This window comes from Pyxicephalus adspersus, chromosome 9 (genome assembly GCF_032062135.1).
Source record: "Pyxicephalus adspersus chromosome 9, UCB_Pads_2.0, whole genome shotgun sequence".
Classification (NCBI taxonomy): domain Eukaryota; kingdom Metazoa; phylum Chordata; class Amphibia; order Anura; family Pyxicephalidae; genus Pyxicephalus; species Pyxicephalus adspersus.
In genome coordinates, this window is record NC_092866.1 from 55,841,328 (window position 1) to 55,863,809 (window position 22,482).

The 22,482-nt window shown below is 40.1% G+C and overlaps 1 protein-coding gene across 1 annotated transcript in view; it reads left to right on the plus strand.

Annotated features, from left to right (window-relative positions):
* The first annotated feature begins 2,293 nt into the window (after positions 1-2,293).
* The window catches only part of NAT10 (N-acetyltransferase 10), a 33,440-nt gene continuing 13,251 nt past the window's right edge, over positions 2,294-22,482 (plus strand). The window contains exons 1-17 of the mRNA XM_072422107.1: positions 2,294-6,244; positions 6,455-6,539; positions 7,697-7,808; positions 10,530-10,651; positions 11,921-12,012; positions 13,142-13,313; positions 14,130-14,252; positions 14,827-14,888; positions 15,027-15,141; positions 16,156-16,263; positions 17,262-17,395; positions 17,912-18,005; positions 18,948-19,046; positions 19,871-20,007; positions 20,116-20,240; positions 20,870-21,020; positions 22,306-22,402. Of these exons, the coding sequence (XP_072278208.1) occupies positions 10,535-10,651; positions 11,921-12,012; positions 13,142-13,313; positions 14,130-14,252; positions 14,827-14,888; positions 15,027-15,141; positions 16,156-16,263; positions 17,262-17,395; positions 17,912-18,005; positions 18,948-19,046; positions 19,871-20,007; positions 20,116-20,240; positions 20,870-21,020; positions 22,306-22,402 (1,626 nt within the window). The 5' untranslated portion in view covers positions 2,294-6,244; positions 6,455-6,539; positions 7,697-7,808; positions 10,530-10,534. The remainder of the gene's footprint in view (positions 6,245-6,454; positions 6,540-7,696; positions 7,809-10,529; positions 10,652-11,920; positions 12,013-13,141; positions 13,314-14,129; positions 14,253-14,826; positions 14,889-15,026; positions 15,142-16,155; positions 16,264-17,261; positions 17,396-17,911; positions 18,006-18,947; positions 19,047-19,870; positions 20,008-20,115; positions 20,241-20,869; positions 21,021-22,305; positions 22,403-22,482) is intronic.

Here is a 22,482-nt window from a genome sequence, read left to right on the forward strand (position 1 = left end):
GAAATAGTGTTAAAGGAAATACAATCCATTCACTTTCACCAAAAGGTAATCTACAGTAGTAGTAGTCCGTTAAAAAGTTGGGGTAATGGACATTAGAAGTGCAGAGAATATGTCTCAAGTGCTGATGTGTTTTGCCAAATTAGGCATCGACAGAGCGGTGTGAATATTCCACAGAAGTTTATTAAAGAAAGAGATGCCTCCAGGACTTCATTTTTGATGTCTTTGGTTGTCTTCTGGAGTGGGTTCCAGGAACATCATTACCCTTTTAGGGAATAGAAGTTACCTGGGGTTGCAAACCCAGACACAAATAGAGAAAAGAGGAAATGGTAGTCTCTGTCTAGAACCAGTGGGCAGCCAGCTAAACATGAGGATCCCAGATCTCGCAAGAAGGAGCTTCTGCAATGTGCCGAACTGTCATCTTGAAGGGTTTCATCATTCCACAGGCACCTAGCTTGAAGAATAGGAACGTCACTTTTGCAGGGTGGGAGAGTGTTTTTGTATTCGCTTTAACACTTACCTAGTCAGGCAGAAAAAAGACATTTTCAACCACTAGGTAAATAATTATATCTCAGATATACCACGCCATGAACACAGTTGATCCGGAGGAAGGCAAAAAAAAAACCTTGGTACAATTTGCTCCAACGGGAAAAAAAATTCTTTCCTGATCCCAAGAGGATGTTCTCTGGATCAACAGTCTGTTATCTTTAATTTAAAGCTTTAAGTTCCAGAGCGTTACATTTGGAGAAAGAAAAACACTGCATTCAGGATAAAAACCTCATCCCATCTGTGAAACGTGGTGGGACTGTATTAGTTTGAACCTATTTTGCTGCATCTGGGCCTGGACAGCTTAACATTGATATACCAATGAATTGTGAATTATACCAGAGAATTCTAAAAGAAAAGGTCAAGACCTCTGTCCGTGAGTTGAATCTCAGGAGACAGTGGGTAATGCAGCAAGACAACGATCCTAAACACACAAGAATGGTCAAAGAAGAAAAAAACTAATGTTCTGGAATAGCTGAATCAAAGTCCTGACTTTAATCCAAGTGGAATGTTGTGGAAACACTTAAAGCCAGCAGTTCATGTGAGGAAACCCAACATCCAAGAGCTGAAGCTGTTCTGTATGGAGGAAAAGGCTAAAATGCCTCGATGGGCTTCACAAAGAAAATCAGGGCCGTATTATGGAAGCAGCACCAGCTTTAGTAATCTAGCGGTGTTCCACATTTTTCGGGGGAAGAACATGTCTTGTGATCTCCTCCCAAATTTGGCAATAAGTACCATTCTTAGCAGTTATGATAGTAAAAATCCAACTATGTGACAGCCCTAGAAATTGATGGATGTAACTTCCAAAGAGGTAGGCCAATACCAAGGCAGTGGAGGCCTATGGCCAGAGCCATCACATCACTCTGCAGGTTCAGGGGGTCCCTGAGATTTATACGAGGGATCATTCCTAGCATGCAGTCACCCAGAAAGGTCCAAAAGTGCCATCTTTTACTTCCTGTTTTGAGGTGAGAGCTGTCTGACAATTCATCTCCTGTGTTGTCACCCTGTCACACAAACCTATGACTGCAGCATGTTGCACAGCCATGGCTCATTACTAGGAGTTTGCAGCAACTTTTTGTGTGCATACAGACAGGAAATACCTAGAAAATGCTCTATATGGCTATGATACAAGGGTAAACAAATATAATGAAACCAAATGTTTATTTTAGAATTTGACGATTGTTTATAATTACCATTTTAATGTTTATCAAACTAAATGTACAGTTAGACTTTTTATTGACTTCAACATAAGCAGTAGCCTGGCCACATCTAAAGTTCAATGCACCATGGCAGAGATTTTGATAACTTATAGGCTCTGCCTGATCACTTTTGATTCTGATCACCAAGACTTATAAAACATTTCCTGCCATGTGCCTTGATTAGAACGCCGCCATTTTCTATAGAACAACATAAACACGGAAGTAACTACAAAAAAAAATGGCGCCGGGAGTGCAGTCATGTTTTACATGGTGATGTCACTAAGCGACTTGGATTGGAAAGACCCTTCATGAAGAAGTCAGGCGCCGCGGACAGCCCTGGTCCTTCATTTTACGCTGCACATGGTATTACCATCCAATAGAAGCACCGTCCCTCTAGAGCAGGGGTGTCAAACTCTGGCCCAGCACGTCCTTTTTTTTGGCCCCCAAAAGAATTCCTAATATGAATTGCAGCTGGTCGGCCGCTACTGCAATTCGTAGTAACGGTGGGCCAGCTGCAATTCATATTAAGCTGCAGTTCTATAGACGCGAGTACAATGCCGCTACTACAATTCCTGGCAATTCCTGTCTATAGACAAGCAGCCTCTCTGCCTATGCATGGCCCTGCATTTTATAGACGCAAGTGATGCCTTTTAGAAAAAGCATTCTACCATCAGCATCCTAATTGGTCTGACCATTGGTCTATAAATTGCCAGCTGTGTTTAGAAAGTACAACATTCACTCCCCTGGGTCTGGCACCAGACGTGAACCCATGATATGCCCAGGTATAGTATCGGTCCATGAGTTTGGATAACTTACTTCTCTTAAAGTTTGTTTCTTGTAGAAAGGCAACATGTACCTTTTGTTAGCATAAATCACACAGAAGAGCAGTCCCCTTTTCAGGAATATTTAACCCCTTGGTAATAAGGAAGAGTATATTTAAATGGGCCATGAGGGAAGAATAAATCAATATATCAATAAAAAAAATGGTAGAGATAAGAGAATGGGGGGAGGTGGTGCAGAAGCAAAAAAAAAACAGAATTGCCTAAACATGGGAGAGGAAGGAAAGAGCAGAGAAAAGAATCAGAAAAGGAAGTAAATAGCAAATATCTAAATGTAGGGAATTCCCTCAATTCCCACCAAGCAATGGGACCTACCTACTTGGGGGAATTAGTTAGCAATGGCTGGGGTAAGGAGGCGTGCCCACCCTGTGGGGCAGAAACCCTACATTAGACCATCAAAAATAAAGCACACTCGCCCCTAAAGTTCAAGCCTGATACAGTAGTAAGATTGGGTAACATCAAAGATCCACATCAAAAATATATATTAAGCAACCATAAACAACAAAAAACAATATAAGTACTAGTGTTAGTGCAGCTGTTCAGTCCTGGACAGGAGAGGTCTAAGAGATACCCCCGCCATAACAGTAACCATATCATATCTGAAGACAGTAATCACCATTAGTAAATGAGAGTAAGCATGTATTAGCAAAGTGTATGGCATTCAATAGTATCCAAGAGATGGAAAAAAGGTTCAGTCCTTTTCCAAGAAGTGGAGGATTAGTTTGTCACACTAGGGATCGTTACACCCAGTGCTGACTGTTCTGACTTGCTTCCAGAGTGATGAGGATGACCCCATTTGTATGTAGCATGACAGTACTTAATTAGGTCAAGTAGCAGGCGCATTTTTAATGTGCCTGGACATATCTAGCTATGGGTGGATTTGAGCGCCTTCAAAATCAAATGGGCCTTCAATCCATGCTTTTCACTTAATTGTTACAGCAAAAACAGTGAACTCTACCGATCACATCACTGGGCATAGCGAATGACTGTGACATGAAGTCAGGGACACGATTTACTTTATCTCAGCGCTGTTGTCGGGTTTATCCAATAGGATATTGAAGATAGCAGTGATGGTAGCTTTCAGATCTGAAGATGAGATTCCAACCCTGATATTATTTCTGCAGTTGTGGTAGAGGCAACCTTGGGTAGTTTCCTGGGCGAGCTCTAAGTTTTAAAGACTTGTATGAATTTGTAGTAAGAAATCCTTGCAGAGGGAGACACAGGATCACAGGGTCTGCAGGATGTGTGGGTACCATCTTTGACTAAAAACTTGGAGGCCCTGGGTCTCTACACCACAAAAATACTGAGAGATCCCTGCTTGGATTGGGCAAGAGTGCTGCATCTTCCCGGCTTGGTGGGGGGAGGCAAGTGAGGAATGGCATGGTGGGAAAACAGCTGGACTGTAAAACAGCAGGGTCAGGCACAGAGCTGCAGGGAGTTGCATCCTCACGTCCGCCATTGCTAGGCAACAGCCCTTGCCCCCACTGACATTTTTTGGGTGTGTGTTTTTTTTATATTTTGGATGTCATTTAAGGGTCTTTCACAACAGTGTCAACTATGAATGGGCTACCTAACACAGGAGCATGTGCCATCAGGCAGCACACTGTACATGTTGCACTGCAAAGCACAACATGCCCCAAAGTGTTACTACAATGCAGCAGTTTTAATATGCCATAAAGAAACATATACCAGGAAATGAAAAATGGCAACTTCTACAAAAAGGGTGATTGCCTGGTGTCACTGCTGAGCCAGAATCTGAAAGCTTTTTTATTCAATTGCCTACTATAACACCTATATACTCCGCAAAGGGTTTCTGACTTTTCTTAAACTTCTCTTGCTGCATACTGTCTTGAACTCAGAGCCCTCCAGGTTAGTAGAATTTTCACAGAGAGGTCAGAAAGGGCTGCCTATGTATTTCTTGCACTACATGTGTACATGAAATCTTGGAATTCTTGAAACACAAAGAAGCAGAAAATGTATTGCAGTAAATAAGTAATGAACTAAGCATGAAGTAAATAAGTAATGGGCTACGCAATGCTGTTCATCTAAAAAAGTATGTGTAAAAATGCACATATATTTTAAAAAATATTCAATGTATTTAGATCTGCTTTAACAAATAACTTTAATAAAATACAAAAAATACTGATCTGCTTTGTGGAACCATAGCTTTAAATGCTAAACATTCTTGGTGATACCTGGAGGAAACAAAATCAGAATCCCAATGCTGTCCAATTATAGCTGTAAAATGAAGAAAAAAAAGTCAATAAATCAGAACATATGAATCTATAATTAAATATAACCATAGAACATACAATACCTTGCTCTTAGAATCTGGGTATATATTAGCCTGAAATGACAAGCACTGGATCCCAGCACAGTGCCATGGAAAGTGGCACCGAGTTCTTTAACCCAACTCATGTTCGTAGCAAATAACAAGCAAACAAAACCCCCCTAATCTATATAAAATAACATTAAAATAACATTGGTTAGCAACTGCTTACTCTCTCTCTAATATCTTAGCTACATACAGAGCTGAATACCTTTGTAAACTCGTCCAAAATGGTCACATAATGACTAAAGCTCACCATATAAATGACAATTTCACAGTACAATCAGCTTTAGATATAACTACATAGGTGGACCTCTTTGTTCAATGTGGCTGGCCTTTGCATTACATATGTGTTTTTGGAGAGGAGATTGTGTAGATTGACTGTAACATTTAGGTCAGTGCTTAGGTCAGTTTGAGATGCGCCACCACAGTGGTTGCATTTGTGTTGTGCTTACGGCACCGCAACCTCATGAATGGATTAACAGGGGAAACCCTCAACGGCTCAAGCATCATCAGGGATCCCCTTTGCTCAGCCAACCATGGAGCACTGAAAGTGAATGGGGAGACTTGTCATCATTTAACCCCTAGTGCCTGGGGATCCCACACTGTCAGTAGTCCCACAGCTGTGCTAATCACATGCATGCAGCTGTGGGAATCATCCTTTCATTGTGGATAACCTGTAAAAAAAAAAAAATTAACATTACACTAAACACACATTTCATAAATTACTTTAAAGTTAAATCCTCCTCCCTTGTTTTAATTTATTTTTTATTAGCTGTTCACTGGTGTTCAAGTCTAAAGGATCATATCAATAAATTATTATGGAATGTCCAACTGTAAAAAAACAAATAGACAAGTTTCACGGACTGTGCAATTCAAAATTACAGGCAAATTTGTAGCAGCTGTGCAAATAAAGATGTACATATATAAGGGTGTTGTCTTTTTTTTATTTTTCCAGGAGGGGGGTTCTTGTTTGGTGTGTTATCCTAATCTATGTTGCTACATTTCATACTTTGCTTACCGTTTAACACAATAGCTGCTTTTGTTTTTTAAACTTTAAATGTTTCAGTGTGCATTTTGCAATTAAGAAGTCAATGTTAATTTTTGTGTTTGCTGTGTTTGTAGCAATATTGTTTAATTGCAAAATTATGTATTTAAGCAGTTCCTTTCTAAGAAGCGGTGAAAGGCTAAAAACAGCACAACTGTCTTATTAAAACTCAGTTGTTTGATGCGCATTGTTGTGTGCCAATGCAGACCCGCTATGTGCGCGTGAACTGTGTTCTATCAGTTGAAAAACGTGCCGGCCACTTTTGCAAAGAAGCACCCTCATTTGAGTAAGTTTTTATTTGTTTGTGTATATTTGTTTTGCTTCATGTGCACTCATGTATGTACATATATGTATGCATGCATTTATATGTGTGTCCATATACATATAAAAGTTAATTTATAGGAACAAATAGCAAAGAGGTTTTTTTTTGCCATATTGCTTAACATGCTTCAAATTGAAAAGATTGCCTATTTCTTCCTATGATTTCTGTTGTCAGGGGGTTGGCTCTCAAAGCAACATTCATGGATGATATTGCTTCTGGTTTAAGGAGGAGTCCACCTTTCTGTGCTTCCACTACCGAGGTGAGTAAGTAAATATATAGTGGACCAAGGTCTAAAATGGCATTGAAATCTGCATAAACACCTTGAAAGGCTGTAAAAGCTAGAAAATATGTTTAGCACAAGGTGTATTTGTCCCTGGAAGTTTGATATACTAGTACTTTTTGAATTGTATAAACACCTAAATAATGCATACAATCCAGTATTTAATGAACAAAATTAAGTTGAGCAGAACATTTCTAAATTTCTGTTTTTTCTAAAGAGTGCTTGACCCCGCTTGTTAGCTTGTCAATGTGGTTTAATGTTGTGCTTGGCAACCTGGACCTACTTCCATCACCATCAGGTGTGTTAGAATCAGTATGCAACTGAGCTTGACAGCTAACTGACAACCTGTTTGGCCAGGACGTGGAAGTGTGCTTGTATACAATAGGACCAAGATCAGGCAGCACAGCACAATGAGAACAAACCTACAACACTACTACAAATAAACAGAGGAGTTCTGTAGAACAGTGGCAGTAAATCAACATGAGTGAAGTATGTTAAAGAAAAGCCATAGCTTATTCAGAAAATGTTAGACTATTTAAAAAAAAATAAAAGAAATAAAAACCATGACCATGTATTCATAAAAGGAATATGTACATAATACATTCAAATAACAATATGTGAATCTGACTTTGAGAATAGGACAAAGGCAATGAGGGGGGTTAAATTACCGGTTGGTAAATTATTTTTTATTAAATCCCCAAACCATTCCGAAGAGGTTGTTAACAAACGAAAACTGGTAAAAAAAAAACATTGCCGCAACAGATGAAGCGAACAATAATGAAGATTACAAAAAGTCACATCAATGCATACCGTACAACCAAACTCATCCTACTGTAACCCCATATCACCTCACATTATTAGGAGTGCACCCTATCACCTGTCTTCCACCCTCCTGTACCCCCATATTACCTCAAAACAATAAGGGTGCACCCCATCACCTGTATCTCTCCCACCTGCACCCCCATATACCCTAACAATAGGAGTGCACACCATCACCTCTCTCCCCCTCCTGCACCCCCATATCGTCCTATAATAAGGGTATGACACCCCAGAAATAACATGAACACATAATTCGCACAGACACATTCCTGTGTTGCTGTGTCAGGAGACTGACTATCCATTTTCCTGCCTCTCAGCCGCATCTTCCCGGGCTAGAAGTTTGATCCGAGAAGCCCCGCCCACTTCCGGTTCTCTGATTGCCGTCATATCCGGGTCCTTGTACTAGATGGGAAGTAGCTGCTACCACATGTGAGTATCGCTGGCTGCATGGCTGCATGCCGGGTATGTAATGGGGGAGTGAGCTGGGTGACCCGGGGGTCTGTCTGTAGGGTCACAGTGCAGCTTACAGGCATGATATGTACTATATACCATTTTTATGGTTGCAGTACAAAGTCTATGTTTTGATATAGAAGGAAAGCATTTGTCAGCTGGCCTGGGTGTGCAGCTGAAAATATAATCCCCCCCCCCCTTCTAAAATCTAAAATAAATTCTATGAAATCCATCTAATAGCCATGTAAACTATAGCAGCCTATAGATGTGATGGTTGCATTAGCATTCTGTTTCTGCAGGGCATACATGTATGTTTTTGTCATGTCCTGTGAGTGAAGCTTTTATAGTTACCTGAAATAAAAATACTGTCTACTTATGTAATGAAGAGGGGAGGTGTCTGTAGTCCTAATCATCATACGGTGACAATGGTGTTTCTTTATAGCAGGGGTGACAAATCTGTCCCACAGCATCCTATTTTTGGCCCCCAAAGGAATCCTAAATATGAGTTGCAGCTGGCCCACTGCTGCAGTGAAATAGCGCCGCTACTACCAAATCTGTCCCACAGCATCCTATTTTTGGCCCCCAAAGGAATCCTAAATATGAGTTGCAGCTGGCCCACTGCTGCAGTGAAATAGCGCCGCTACTACAATACCGGGCATCACATTGGACTGTTTATAGACGCAAGTAATGCCGGGAATTATAGTAGTGGCATCACTCGCGTCTATAAACCAGCGGCCTCTCAGCCTATGCATCGCCCCGCATGGACTGTTTCATTGATGCCGGGAATTATAGTAGTGGCATCACTCGCGTCTATAGAGCAGCGGGCTCTCTGCCTATGCATGGCCCCACATTGGACTGTTTATAGACGCAAGTAGTGCCGGGAATTGTAGTAGTGGCATCACTCGCATCTATAAATCAGCGGCCTCTCAGCCTATGCATGGCCCTGCATTGGACTGTTTCATAGATGCCGGGTATTGTAGCCGTGTGCTATTTCAGTGAAGAGGGAGTTCCAGCAACTCATAACATTAAGCCCCGCATTGGACTGTTTTCTTGACCCAGGGAATTGTAGTAGGGGTGCTATTTCAGTTTCAAGTTTGGCCTGCAATCTTTAGTCTTTATGTTTGCCCCACTGTGTATTTGTGTTTGACACCCCTGCTCTATAAATCATGTACGGTAGGGCCAGGTTCTGATCAGTCATGAGATCTATGAGTCCCATCATTGGAGCTTTGTCAGCTGCTTGGTCACTCGTACCACAGTGCCGGTTCTGAAATACCAACATTTGCAGTCTTGAACCCCTTACTGTTGCACCCATTCATTTTCAATGGGGCTGCCGCTGGGAGAAGCGACTTGTAACATCTCCCCTAAAGCGGCAGTTCAAGATGCAGCCGTTACTGCACTACAGCCAGCCTAGGAGAATGTTGTCACTCAAGAACAGGAAGTGTGTTATGGGTAGTATCTCTGAAAAAACAAAACGGATTTATTTAATACATCTAAATAATATATTGGGGGTTTAGCTATTCTTTAAAGTAAATCTGTTATGGGTCTGTCATTGCTGTTCATCATCTGGATGAAAATTGTATCTAAATCCCAAAAGTTTTCAGATTGGAACCCCAGTTCAGGTTCAGGGCTGTCCATGGAAATTCACTTGCTCTGTGTGTTCTTAGTGAGCACATTTTATCAAATTGAAAGTCATAGGTGACCTAAAAATTGATTATCAGGAGGTGATACCTAGTGACAACTGTCTAGGACAGGGGTAGGCAAACTACGGCCCAGACACTATTCCAGTCCAGCCCCCTAATTATTTTTAGTTAGATCTGGCCTAATTGAATTGTTGCGTTATCATGAGTTCCCGCGATATCATTGAGTTCCCGCACAATAACTCCAATTACTATGCCTAAAGAGCAGAAGCAACGCGCAGCTACAAGTCCCTGGAAGGTTGACCTCAAACGTTGTGTCTTCAAACCCTGAATGGACTGACAAATTATTCTTCATCCAACGTGGAAACAAAGCCCTGTGTTTAGTGTGCAATGACACCAACAGCACTTTCAAGCGGTCGAATCTCAAGGGGCATTTCGATGCCAAGCACGGGCACACGTACAGAGACTACACCGCGGATGAGTGGAAGACTGAGGCTGCTCGCTTGCAGTCACGGTTGGAAAAAACCTTTCCTTGGACTCCTTGTTTCTTCTGGCCTAGTGTGCCTTTGTGACCTCCTGAAATGACCTAGTGGTCCAAAAAGTTTGCTGACCCCTGGTCTAGGGCAATCTTTCTAGACCTTAACATGGGGAAACCCTTGAAATAACTTTCAGGTCTCAGGGAGCCCGTCCTATAATTACTATATCCACAGTACATTAGTATGGTGGTCAGTAGGAAGAATTCCTCTTACATTGCTAGCCATTAGGAATAATGCCACCCTTACAGATAGCCAAAAAGATCATTGGTGTCACTTAAACTGACCTGGGAGGCACCAATTGCTCATTGTTCAAGGAACCCCCAGCAACCTCTGGAGGAACCCTGGGTGAGAAACGCTAATCTAGAAGGAGAACTCCCTTACTATGCAGAGATTGTCTCTTGCTAAAGAATAGGAAGTGGAGGGCAACAGCCAAATAAAAATAAAAAAACAAATGTATAAATCTAATATTGTACTCTTGTAGATATGTTGTAATAAAGTTGCTGAATATGAGAAATTTGTTCCCCCAGGTAAAATGACCACAATGCAAAGGAAGAAGATTGATAATCGGATCCGGGTTCTCATTGAGAACGGAGTTGCTGAGAAGCACAGAAGTTTCTTTGTGATTGTTGGTGATCATGGCAAGGATCAGGTAATGGGGTTTGGTCTGTTTGTATTCTGAGTAATGTGTCTGCTAATCTCAATACACAGAAATGCTGGAAGATCGGAATTTATATCTCATCCTCTGGATCGGGAATGTTGTATAAAATGAAATGAAAAGGTTTACCCCAGCATTGCATGAGCTATGTTTGCCCTAGGGTACCCCATATAAAGACTTTTACTTTCGTCCTCCCTTGCAAACCCAGCAACTGCTGTATTCTTCATTCCATCAATCCAGATTGAAGTTGGGTCCCTGGTATCCTCACATGCAGGAATATTGGTCCCAAATTGTATGGAGTGACTTTACAGTCTATGACCACAGCATGGAGGTACCAAGGTTGCTGCATGGTGGTGGGGGGTCACACAGAGAAGTCTGCATGAGCAAAAGATAAGGCAAATAGGTAATTAGCGGTGTTCTAGATGTACAGTAAATCTAAAATCCCCAGCATCTTCTATTTCAGTGGTTGCCAACCTTTTCTGACTCACGGACCACTGTGCAAAATTCTTCAAGGCTGCTGTAATGTGCTGATTTAAATAAAAAGCCTCAAGCTTCTCTACTTGATTCACATGCTTGATTATATACACACACGCACACATACATACAGTAGAACCGACAGCTCTTTTTTAATAATTGCTCCTGCAGCCCTGCACAGTGGAGCTGTGGCATGTGTTCTGCACCCAAGAACACATACCATAGCCCTGCTAGGGCCGCAGGAACAATCAGAAGAGCGGAGCTGTCAGGAGGGCAGGGCAGAGCTCCGCTGGTTGCTCTGCTCCATGATTGGCTGAGAAAAGGGAAACCCTGATGATGGCTTAAGCGTCATCAGGGTCTCTCTTTTCACAGCCATTTAGCTATTGAGGTGATTGGGGACAAGTCTCCCCTTTCAAGTCTAGTGCTGGATGAGAAACCTTAGTTAACCGGAATCTACACTTCTCTGGAATCAGCCATTCCCCGTGGGTGCCGGATAACCGAGGTTCTATTATTATTATTATTATTATTATTATTATTAATAATAAAAGAACGGTTTTATGGGATTTAGCGCCAATATATTACGTAGCGCTGTCCATTGAACATGCACCTTTAAAATAAGCTGGCAATGACAGCTTTTCCTTGGCGTTAGTTTTCCTTCTATGAAGCAGATTTCTAATGTTGGGCTGCAGATGTCTAATTAGATGCTGTGGATTACAGCTGTTTGCATGTCCTCCTCACTTGTCTGTTTATTCTGGTTAGAATAAAATGTAATGGTGTCTCTCTTCGCAGGTTGTCATTCTTCATCACATGCTGTCCAAAGCAGCAGTCAGAGCTCGGCCCTCTGTGCTCTGGTGTTACAAGAAAGAGCTGGGCTTCAGCAGGTAACGCTTCTTAATTTGTGTAATGCATACCAGAAATGATTTCACCTTAGGCTACTTACACACATCAGATGGTTTTTGTCTGATAATCAGCTCAGGGCTGATATCAGATGAGAATCTGACGTGTGTACAGCACTCATCATCCGAATGATCGTCCTGGTGGATCGTCGGACAAGGAACGATAGTAACGAAAGTGAAGGGGAGAGAGAACAGCGGGGTGCTGCTACGTCGTTCTCCTCCCCTCTCCATAGAGCAGAATGGTGCTGTATGTACAGCTTTCGTTCATGCATCGTTTGTCTTGGGAAACTACCATCCCTGCCAACCTGTGTACATAGCCTTAGTCTCGGCTGTTTCTTCTTTGAAGTTATTAAAGCTGAAGTCCAGCTTTGCTTTGTCTCTTGCAAAGTTGTACAGGCTCCTCTCTTGTACTGAAATGACTTACTCTGATCTCACTGCACACTGTGAGATTCCCATAGTGTGTGTTAGAAGTTGCAGCAAGTCAAATACAGCCAGCCTTATTTCCTGGCTGGAGGACTTAAATCATCATCCAGCCATTTCCTTCTCAGTCTGCCTGTCTCGGACCCATCCCTTTTATTAGCTGGATTTCATTGTTTTGAATTGTGAAGGTTCAGCATACAATTGGGCGGTGTGTATACAATTGCAACCTGTCCAGGGGTACTGGCCACCCCACTCTGTAACCTCCCACCCTGGAGAGTGATGTGAATTTTATTATTAACTTCCCCAAAGATCTATCGTATTATAATTCTTGTACCTACCATAGTCATATTTCATTACCACAGTCTAAGGTCAATTTGGGGGAAGCCAATTAACCTAACTGCATGTTTTTGGAATGTGGAGGAAACCGGAGTACCCGGAGGAAACCCACGGAAACACAGGGAGAACATGCAAACTCAATGCAGATAGTGTCCTGACCGAGATTCCAACCTGGGACCCAGCACTGCAAAGGCCAGAGTGCTAACCTCTGATCCACCCTGCTGCACTAATGCTTGCATCAGTGTTGATGTTTTTTGAGAGAAGTACTGAGGCTGGGTACTTTCTGTGTTGCTTTCTGTGTATAACACGACACATCTTTGGATTTTTGATGTATGACCCACTGACTTTTCTCCTGCAGTAACCGCAAAAAGAAAATGAGGAAACTGCAGAAAAGGATCAAAAGTGGAACACTGAATATCAAGGAGGACGACCCATTTGAGCTATTTATTGCTGCAACCAACATCCGCTATTGTTACTATAACGAGACCCACAAAATTCTGGGAAACACTTTCGGCATGTGTGTCTTACAGGTACGTCTGGCTCAGATGATTCTCCTTATATATATCTTTTTTAGGCCATTTGTTCTGCCGTGAAACAATAACTGTCCACATCCTTTAAATTCTGAATGACTTGTACATAAGGGGGTTATGTACAAGTCATTCAGAATTTAAAGGATGTGGACAGTTATTGTTTTTGACTTCTACTGCTGTAGTTCGACTGCTGTAGTTTTTTTTTTTTTTTTATATCCAGTGGTTCATTTTCCAGGTCATGCCTGCACATTACAGCCCCATAAACTTCTATGGGGTCACTCTCTGTTTGTCCCTTGACTTGGGGCACAGCCTCATGGATATCTGCGGGGCCGTTACGTGCAGGTGCAGCTATAGTTAGGGCACTGGATAACCAAACAGCAGAGACCACAGGCTTTGGATCCTGGTGAGGATGTGTTTGTGAAGTTCATAGGATGACTTAGGTCAGGGTAAGGGGGCAAAATGAATGAATTCACTTTATTTTAAAGAGCAAATATTGTTGTGAATGCAAAACCTTGCTAGTCTTAAACTGTCAGTGGACAAAATGTTCATCCTCCTATGTATGGGGTACAGTACACTATTTAGTTACTACAAATTTTGCTTGGTTGGGCTTAAATTGCATTGTTGTAACACTAATGTGGTGGAAATATTTGCAATATGAATTGTGGAAAAACCAACACTAGTGAGTCTTCATCTGACCAAGCTTTAACCCTTAATGATGCATTGCGACAGTAAAAAACCATTACAGGCTGTTATCAGAATGTGTCAATCCCATGTGATCAATTTTGTATAAAATTTAATTTTTTGGTTCCTTTTTAGGATTTTGAGGCTGTAACTCCCAACTTGCTGGCTCGTACAATAGAGACTGTAGAAGGTGGTGGAATTGTGGTGCTTCTTCTGCGTACTATGAGCTCCCTTAAGCAGCTGTACACCATGACCATGGTATGTGTGTGTTGGGTTACTGCCGTGTTTGCAGGATATAAAGGAAATCAACAAAATTATTAAAAATTTTGAAATAGGGAAACACTGGTGTATCTACAGCTTATTTTCTGAACAAGAATGTTGATCCATATACATAACATTCTTGTTTAGGAAGGTCCTGAAAATACAATGTTGATATGTTATGTCCAACCCACACCCCTGCTGTCTGCACAGGTTATATACATCAGTTATGTTGTCAGTACTTTACAAAGAATATTTTGTTTTCTCAGTAACGATAGAGGATATGTTGGAGTGTCTGGAGTTTGGACTTAAAATAATGTAACAGGTTTGCAACTATGAAGGTACCACTGGTGTTCATGTACGCGAGCATCAGATTCAATTCCCATAGGATTCCTTTCATTTGCATCGAGTTGCAAAGCAAAAACATAACGCTTGATCTTAAACTGCCTCTCTTTATGAAACTTTCCCCTACTACAAAATCACCCCCATGATGGGCTGTGGTGGGTGTTTGGACCTGACATATTTGAAACATTGGAATTTCTAATAAGGTTAATTCTTGCCATCATTATTGTAGGATGTTCATTCCCGCTACAGAACAGAAGCACACCAGGACGTTGTAGGACGCTTTAATGAAAGGTAAATGTTCTGTTCCTCTGTATTTGGTTATTTTATGTTGTGCTGATCTCTCTTACTATAGTATGTTTTGTATATTTGTAATATTTAATAGGTTTGGTAAATTATTTGTATCCAATGATATATTTTCAATCCCAACAGGTTTATATTATCATTGTCTTCCTGTAAGAACTGCATGGTGATTGATGACCAGCTGAATATCCTGCCTATTTCCAGCCATATTGCCAACATAAAGCCAGTTCCACCAAAGACACAGGTAAGTGGGCACCTTTGTCTATAGCTCCTATGTCTGCTTAAAGAGGAATTATGTTCTAGCTTGAATTTGAGGAAACGTAATTGTAGTCTATAAATGTAAAATTGCACCCTCAACTCTCTACCTAAACTTAAAAGTTTTAGCCTCACATACCAGTTCCTGCATCCGTTAATGCATGACAAGGGGGTTACATTTACAGAAACATGATCACCTTGCAGTGACATGTTACATGCAGCCATGAAAATTTCCAGTTTCAGAAGCTAAGGAGAACATTGATGTCCTTCCCTTGGTCTTGTGAGAATGTTAAGGTCTGCTCATGGGGGTTAGATCTGAGCACTGTTCCAGAGAGGGTGTTGCACACTCCTCCATACCCAGAAGTACTGGGTATTGTCACTATCTGGGAGAGAGATAAAAAATCAGAGACAAGATTATTGTCCTTGGGTAAGGTTTTTGCATAAACACAGTTACATAAATGGGCACAAACTGGCCTTTTCCTGGTTGCACTACTGCTTTGTACACCTGCCGGGAAATAATAAAATTTATATAAACCCCTTTACTCCTGTACTACAAAACTAGCAGGAATTGTTTTTATTCTGATGTTAAAAAGTAGAAGCTAGGGCTAGTTAGAGGTAAAAAAGGTTTAAAAAGAAAGCTTTTAGATTTCTACATTTTCTTTTTAAATTATTTTCAGAATGTTCTTTAGCAACAATTGTATTTAGCAAAATGTAATTAGCTGCTTTATAATCTGAAGCCAAGTACAATGTGGTAATGTTTTTACAAATCATTGAGCAAAATTTTTATATTAAAATATTTCACCTCTTTAAATTCTTTAGGATGTTTATGCACGCCAAATAGCAAAAATCACAGACTTCCTGTTTTTATTTGATAAGGTGGCGAGTTTTTTTGGTGGTGGCATTTTTTTGTGCTTGTTTTAGCTCTTGTATATCTTTTTATATATACCTTGTATGATGCTTTACAACGATCTCCGGTTAATTTGTGATAATCACTTATTTTTAGGAGAGCAGTCTGACACCAGAGGAGCAGGAACTGCAGGATGTAAAAATCAGTCTCCAGGACACACAGCCAGTTGGAGTTCTGGTTGAAAATTGTAAGACCCTTGACCAGGTAAATGTGACTTTGAACTCACCAGGTTTTGATTAAAAAAAACGATATATTCTAATAGCAGACATAATAGCGTGAACTATTATTTCGTGAATTATTGGATATTAGTTACAAATGTTATTTTTAGATAGAAGATAACCGCGTTTACGGTTAGTATGAAAGGCCCTTTTTGTTTTGAGAAGAGAAATCGTGCTGCAAAAATGTGTTTTTAGACTTGTAACCCCCACCAACCCATGTTGGCAACTTTACAAGCAGAGAAATGAAGTAATAGGAAAACTATTGATAAACAACAAAATAATCCAAAGACAGTTTAGGGACACAAACTTTTTTTTTTCCCACATACAAAATGTAATATAATTTAGACAGGGTATTTCACATCACCAGTGATACAAAAGCATTGTTACTTGATCAAACTTCATATTAATGAATTTCAAGTCTTTTGCTGTTATTTTGCACATACCTGCTAGTGCTGCTGTTTCCCAGTTCATCTAGTTGGTTCTGGTGAATCGGGCCAACAAGTTATCAAGCTGAACAAGGGATCACCGTAAAATTAGGTCTGTGAAGGTACTCATATATTCAAATTTTGGTGTATCTAGTAGTACTACTAGGCATGATCTTGTAAAGTTTCATACCCTATCTAAGCCAATAGAATTTTTTTAAGTTCTATGGGGACCGTTAGTTGTTTTGTGCCCTTACTTCTCCTTTAAACACCCCAAAAAAAACAAAAAAAAAAATAGACCCTAGTTGCCTGTGCTTCAGATTTCCAAAGTAATGTTTACTAAACTAAGGCTTTCTTTTAATGTGCTGCTTTATGTACATCTGGGTTCTCTGGCTGTTCGAACTACTCATATGAATACTGCAGTTATATCTCATGATATGTATAATAATGTTTTGTTTGTGGCCCAAATATAATATTGGATAAACTTTTTTTTTGCAGTAAACTGTGTAGTATTTTATTATTACATTTTAGTGATTCCTTCACATTCTTCCTTTTTATGTAGGCGAAGGCTGTACTGAAGTTTATAGAGGCGATATCAGAGAAGACTCTTCGTAGCACTGTAGCCCTAACCGCAGCTCGAGGTCGTGGCAAATCAGCAGCACTGGGATTGGCAATAGCAGGAGCCGTGGCCTTTGGGTATGATTTTATTTTCTTGGTTACTTCCCCGTGAAAAAAAGATTACCCTAGAATGTTTTTGACATTTAAAACATAACTATAATAGAAGCATTAGATTGTGATTCCCTTTGAGGAGTTGGTAATGTGAATTGTTTAGTATACTCTGTAAAAGCACTGGGGAAAATAATAATGCAAAAAAACACTAAATAAAATATGTAAATATTTGGAGAATAGAGTAACCGTATTTGGATAAATTTGAAATAATGTGCATCTTAAGGGTTTATTTTTTGAGCTCTGCAGTTGTAATTGGTCTTGTGATATTGCACAGAAACAAGTAACACCGGTTAGACACATCTCACATCTTTTTTAACATTTTAATTTTGATTGAGATTAGGCAAACAATTACAGAATAAAACAGCATATAAAGAATGATGAAAGGGAAAAGGAAGAGAACAAGGAGTTTTACAAGGTCAAACTAATTCAACCCTGTCAGCTTTTTTGATTTATTTTTGATTATTATTTTTTGTCTGCTTTCAGTTACTCTAATATTTTTGTGACTTCTCCGAGCCCGGATAACCTGCACACCTTGTTTGAATTCATCTTCAAAGGATTTGACTCGCTGCACTACCAGGTAAGGAATCTTCTGATCTCTTACAGCGTTTCCTGTATTGCCCACATCTCTGTTTAAGGCAAGTCTGTTGTTTTTTTTTTTTTTTCATAAAAAAGAAAACCAATGGCGAAAGAAGACATTTTATACTTCTCTTTAACTTCCCATTCCTAGATCTTTATTCTCTAAGGTTTGGCTCATGTTGAGGCATTGCAAAGCATTTTACTGTTCTTTCCTTCCCAATGTCACCTGTATGAGAAACTTCAATAATTACAGTGTTGAGGGTTATCATAAAACCACTACATAGGTGTTTGATTGGCAGCACACAATAGTGGCTGCATGGCAGATAACATTTTTTTTCTTTTATCTTCGACATTTAGTAGGAAACAAACTGTCGGGTTTAGTTGCCCTATGTATGCTGTCAACTGCACCCAAACCATTACAAAAATGTCCAAGGAAAAAATTGCAAACTCCGTACAGTCCTGTATGCTCTGTAAACCTTATAGAGCAAAGCATCTAGCAAAATCTTACCATTTTTGGGTGTTCAGAATGTCTTCTTCCTCCTCTGAGGCATTCTGTGCTTCTGGCCCCTACAATACGGCAGGACACAATAGTGTCATAAGTGCCAGTATGGAGAACCAGTGCCAGTACTTTACAAGGGATGTCCCTTTATTTGACAATACTACTTGCCTGGCTTTTGTATTGCTTTAGTACTTTTAATTAGGAGCCTTAAACCAGTATTCTGGTTGGGAGTTGTAACTTCTATCTTGGTTGTTAGCTCTAGAAATAATGATTCCAAAAATACAAGGCAAAGTTTGACAGCATTTTCAAAAAAGGATCTTCAGCAGCAACTTCGTTATCCCTAGCATGTTGTATTTAATTGGAATTGTAATAATTGTATGAAAGCATTGGAAGTTTGTTGTCTAATATCGGTGTGTAATATTTTTTTTATTTTTTTTTTGTTAGGAACACCTGGACTATGAAATCATTCAATCCCTGAACCCAGAGTTTGAGAAAGCTGTGGTACGAGTCAATGTGTTCAAGGAGCACCGGCAGACCATACAGGTGAGCAGAACTTGAAAGTTTGGCCCACTTTGGGTAAGTTAATATTTGAATACTTTAGGCCAATAAAACTTTGTTTTACTTACTCTTTCCATGTGATTGAAATTGGGGAGGTGAGGAATTTTGTGGACCTCAAAAAAAGTGATTCTTGATCAGGCTTGTGCAGCAACCTGAATATTCAGCTTTTAAAGTATTTGGTCTAAAACAAAGAACAAAAATGTAACCTTCTTCTCGTATTTTTATTTCACTACAAACAATTTAAATCCACTATAATGTATTTATGCAGCTACTTGTGGGTGTGGTACTGGTATTCCTCTCATTTGACCTATGCACCCTCCTGCTCCGCACGGGAATGAAAAGTTATAGTGTTAGCTTTCTGTTCCAAGAGGATAAGACATGCCAGAATTCCTTTGGATCATGCTAACAAGATGGAAAATTTATTCATTCTTTGGTTTCACGAGCAGCATATGGTTCTTCTGTCCATGTTTCCTTTTGTTATGCTGGCTCTACCACTGGTCTGCAGGTTATGTTGATTGGTATGAAAACTTTGAGTGCATTGAAGAGCATCTCACCTTTTTTCTGGTCGTCAGTGGTTCGGGATAGCTGCCCTACAGCCCCAGGAAACTTAAGTTATTGGGTTTTCAAAATTAGAAATGGAGGTAATTGCTTTGTGCTTGGAGACTGTTGCCTGTAAACTAGAGAATGTTTTGACTTTTGATAGGCAGGTCCCCTTTGTGTCCCTCTATATATGAGTGGAATAGAATTGAATTGCCATTTGTCTTGCAGGCAACGCTAATATTCTTTACCTTTTTTTTTCTCTATCATAGTACATCCACCCGGCAGATGCTGTCAAATTGGGTCAGGCAGAACTGGTGGTGATTGATGAAGCAGCTGCCATCCCTCTGCCTCTTGTAAAGAGTCTTATGGGGCCCTACCTTGTCTTCATGGCATCCACAATCAATGGGTGAGTTCATTAGGAAGAGTGTCCGGAGACGTAACACATGAAAGTATGAGTTTAGGTGGAATGTAAGAAAACTTTTTTTACCTTCTTTATTATTAATTATTTTTCTAGGTATGAAGGCACCGGCCGTTCCCTCTCACTTAAATTGATTCAGCAGCTCCGGCAACAGAGTGCAGAAAGTCAGGTCTCTAACACTGCTGAAAACAAAAACACCAGCACCCAGCGCCTGGCATCAGGTAGGTCCAATAATGTGTTATTATAAAACTGATAAGAATACATGCTCTGTAGCTGTTTTATAAGCCAAAAAAAAGGGTGTGATTGTTTTGAAGTTGGGATTTTGCTGATGTCTGAGTAAGTGTTTTATCCTTTTGAGTTAGCTCCGTTAGGGACAGGTTACATATACAGGACAAAGAGTAAATATAAAATTTATTAAGATTATGAAGTTTATTTTATGTCAATCCTTTTATTCCTCCACATGACCTTTGTCATGTAAGCACCTTCAGAGGCAGGACTGGTGTGAATAATCTGTGCACCTAATGTTTCAGACTTTGCCTGTATTATACAAAGGAATAAGTTGAAGAACCTTGTAGTGGGCAAACACTTTTTTGAGACTTTGCCATGTGAAATACATTGTTGTTGTTGTTATTATTATTAATAATAATAAAAATAATAAACAAGATTTATATAGCGCCAACAGTATACGCAATGCTGTACATTAAATTGTTACAAATGTTTTCTCTTTGTCTAGAACAGCTCATTGCACACCACTCTGAAAATATCTCTGGTTCTTATTAAATGTGACTAATTTGGAAAACCTACCTATTTTCATGTATGATATATCCCAATTTCTATCACTTTCTTCCAGCCCGGACGCTTCATGAAGTATCCCTGCAGGAATCTATACGTTACGCTCCAGGAGACCCCGTGGAGAAATGGCTCAATGAACTTCTGTGTTTAGATTGCCTGAACATCAGCAGGATGATAAGCGGGTGTCCTCTGCCTGAGACTTGTACTCTGTATCCTCATTGTGCCTTACTGGCTTGTCACATGCATACACTATGTACACTTATATATGTGCACTGTATGACAGAAAAGAAGTTGTTTACAATTATTCAATCTATCAGTCAATGGAAAGAACACCTATGGTGGTGAAATTGAATTGCAGTCAGTCGGAAAGTCTAGTATATTTAATCCTGTTGAATGCAGAATGATAATGTTGTTTTTAAGGGGCAGGCTGAATTCAGAGGAAGTTTATTGAATGACGCTGACCATCATTCAAGTAAGGGCATTTATTGGTGACAGGAAATGTGTGTTTTTGGCTGAAATATTTGCTTTGGCTTTGTACAAGATTAGTTTTGATTGGGAATGATTGGTTTCATAGATCGGGATTCAACTTCTCAAAAAAGTTATCTATAGCACCAGTGCTTCGGGATTAAAGTGCTGGCATGCTCATTTATGCTCTCCATTTGTCCACCAAACATCTGGCTGCACAGCGATGCTATCATTTAAAAGGGTATTGTTTCAGACACAAGGGATTCCATTTTGGTGATTTACCCACAAGTTAGCTTTCATATGGAGACCCTGTAATGTTAGGACCAGCTTCTTTGGATCTGGGATGGATTGGCTGTTGGCTTTAAAAACCGAGGCATAGAAGGCAGCTCACTTGCTCATTAAAGTATTCCCAAGGATCCACGGTGCCTCACCTCCTCCCTGCTGGATATCAATATTGCCCTTCCCCAAGTGACTGTGTTTGGAACTGGTAATAGACTACTTAAACATATAGGGGGGATGTATGACAGGTATGCCCATAACGCCCATACCCTTAAGGAACAGAGAAAGGGCACTGATGGGGCAGGACGGCAACAGGAGAGGGTGCATGGATGAATATAATGTTCTGGAGAGCGTAGTCTTATCAGGATACACTGACATTTTGCCTTATTGGGTTGATGTTGCTAATGTATCCCTAATAAATATTTAGATTAAGTGGATAACGGTTTTAGAGCCAGTAAGAATTTTTCTGTTGGCTGGTTCTCCATCTGGGAGATATCTCCTCACTTCCTTACATGGTGAGTACTGTCACTAGAACAGGAAGTAAGGTGAATCTGGTCATTAGGAATCCAGGCATCACAAACCTGACAGTGCTCCTGATCTTTCCCTATTCTATCCAAAACATATTATAATAAAAGTTTTATCTGTTTTTCTATTTTAAGCAGGAAACTTAAGGCATTAAAATTCTATTGTACAGTAAAATGTTTAAATATTTAATAGCTGCACAAGGATATCCTTAACGTTCTGCTACAGATATTATGTAAATAGGGACACCCTGTTCTGCTATCACAAGGCATCAGAGTCTTTCCTGCAGAGATTAATGGCCCTTTATGTTGCTTCTCATTACAAGGTATGGGTTGCTAATAGAACAGAATCTCCTGTTGCAATGAGTAGAAATCATTGTATATGACTATAATTGTGTGTCATGAT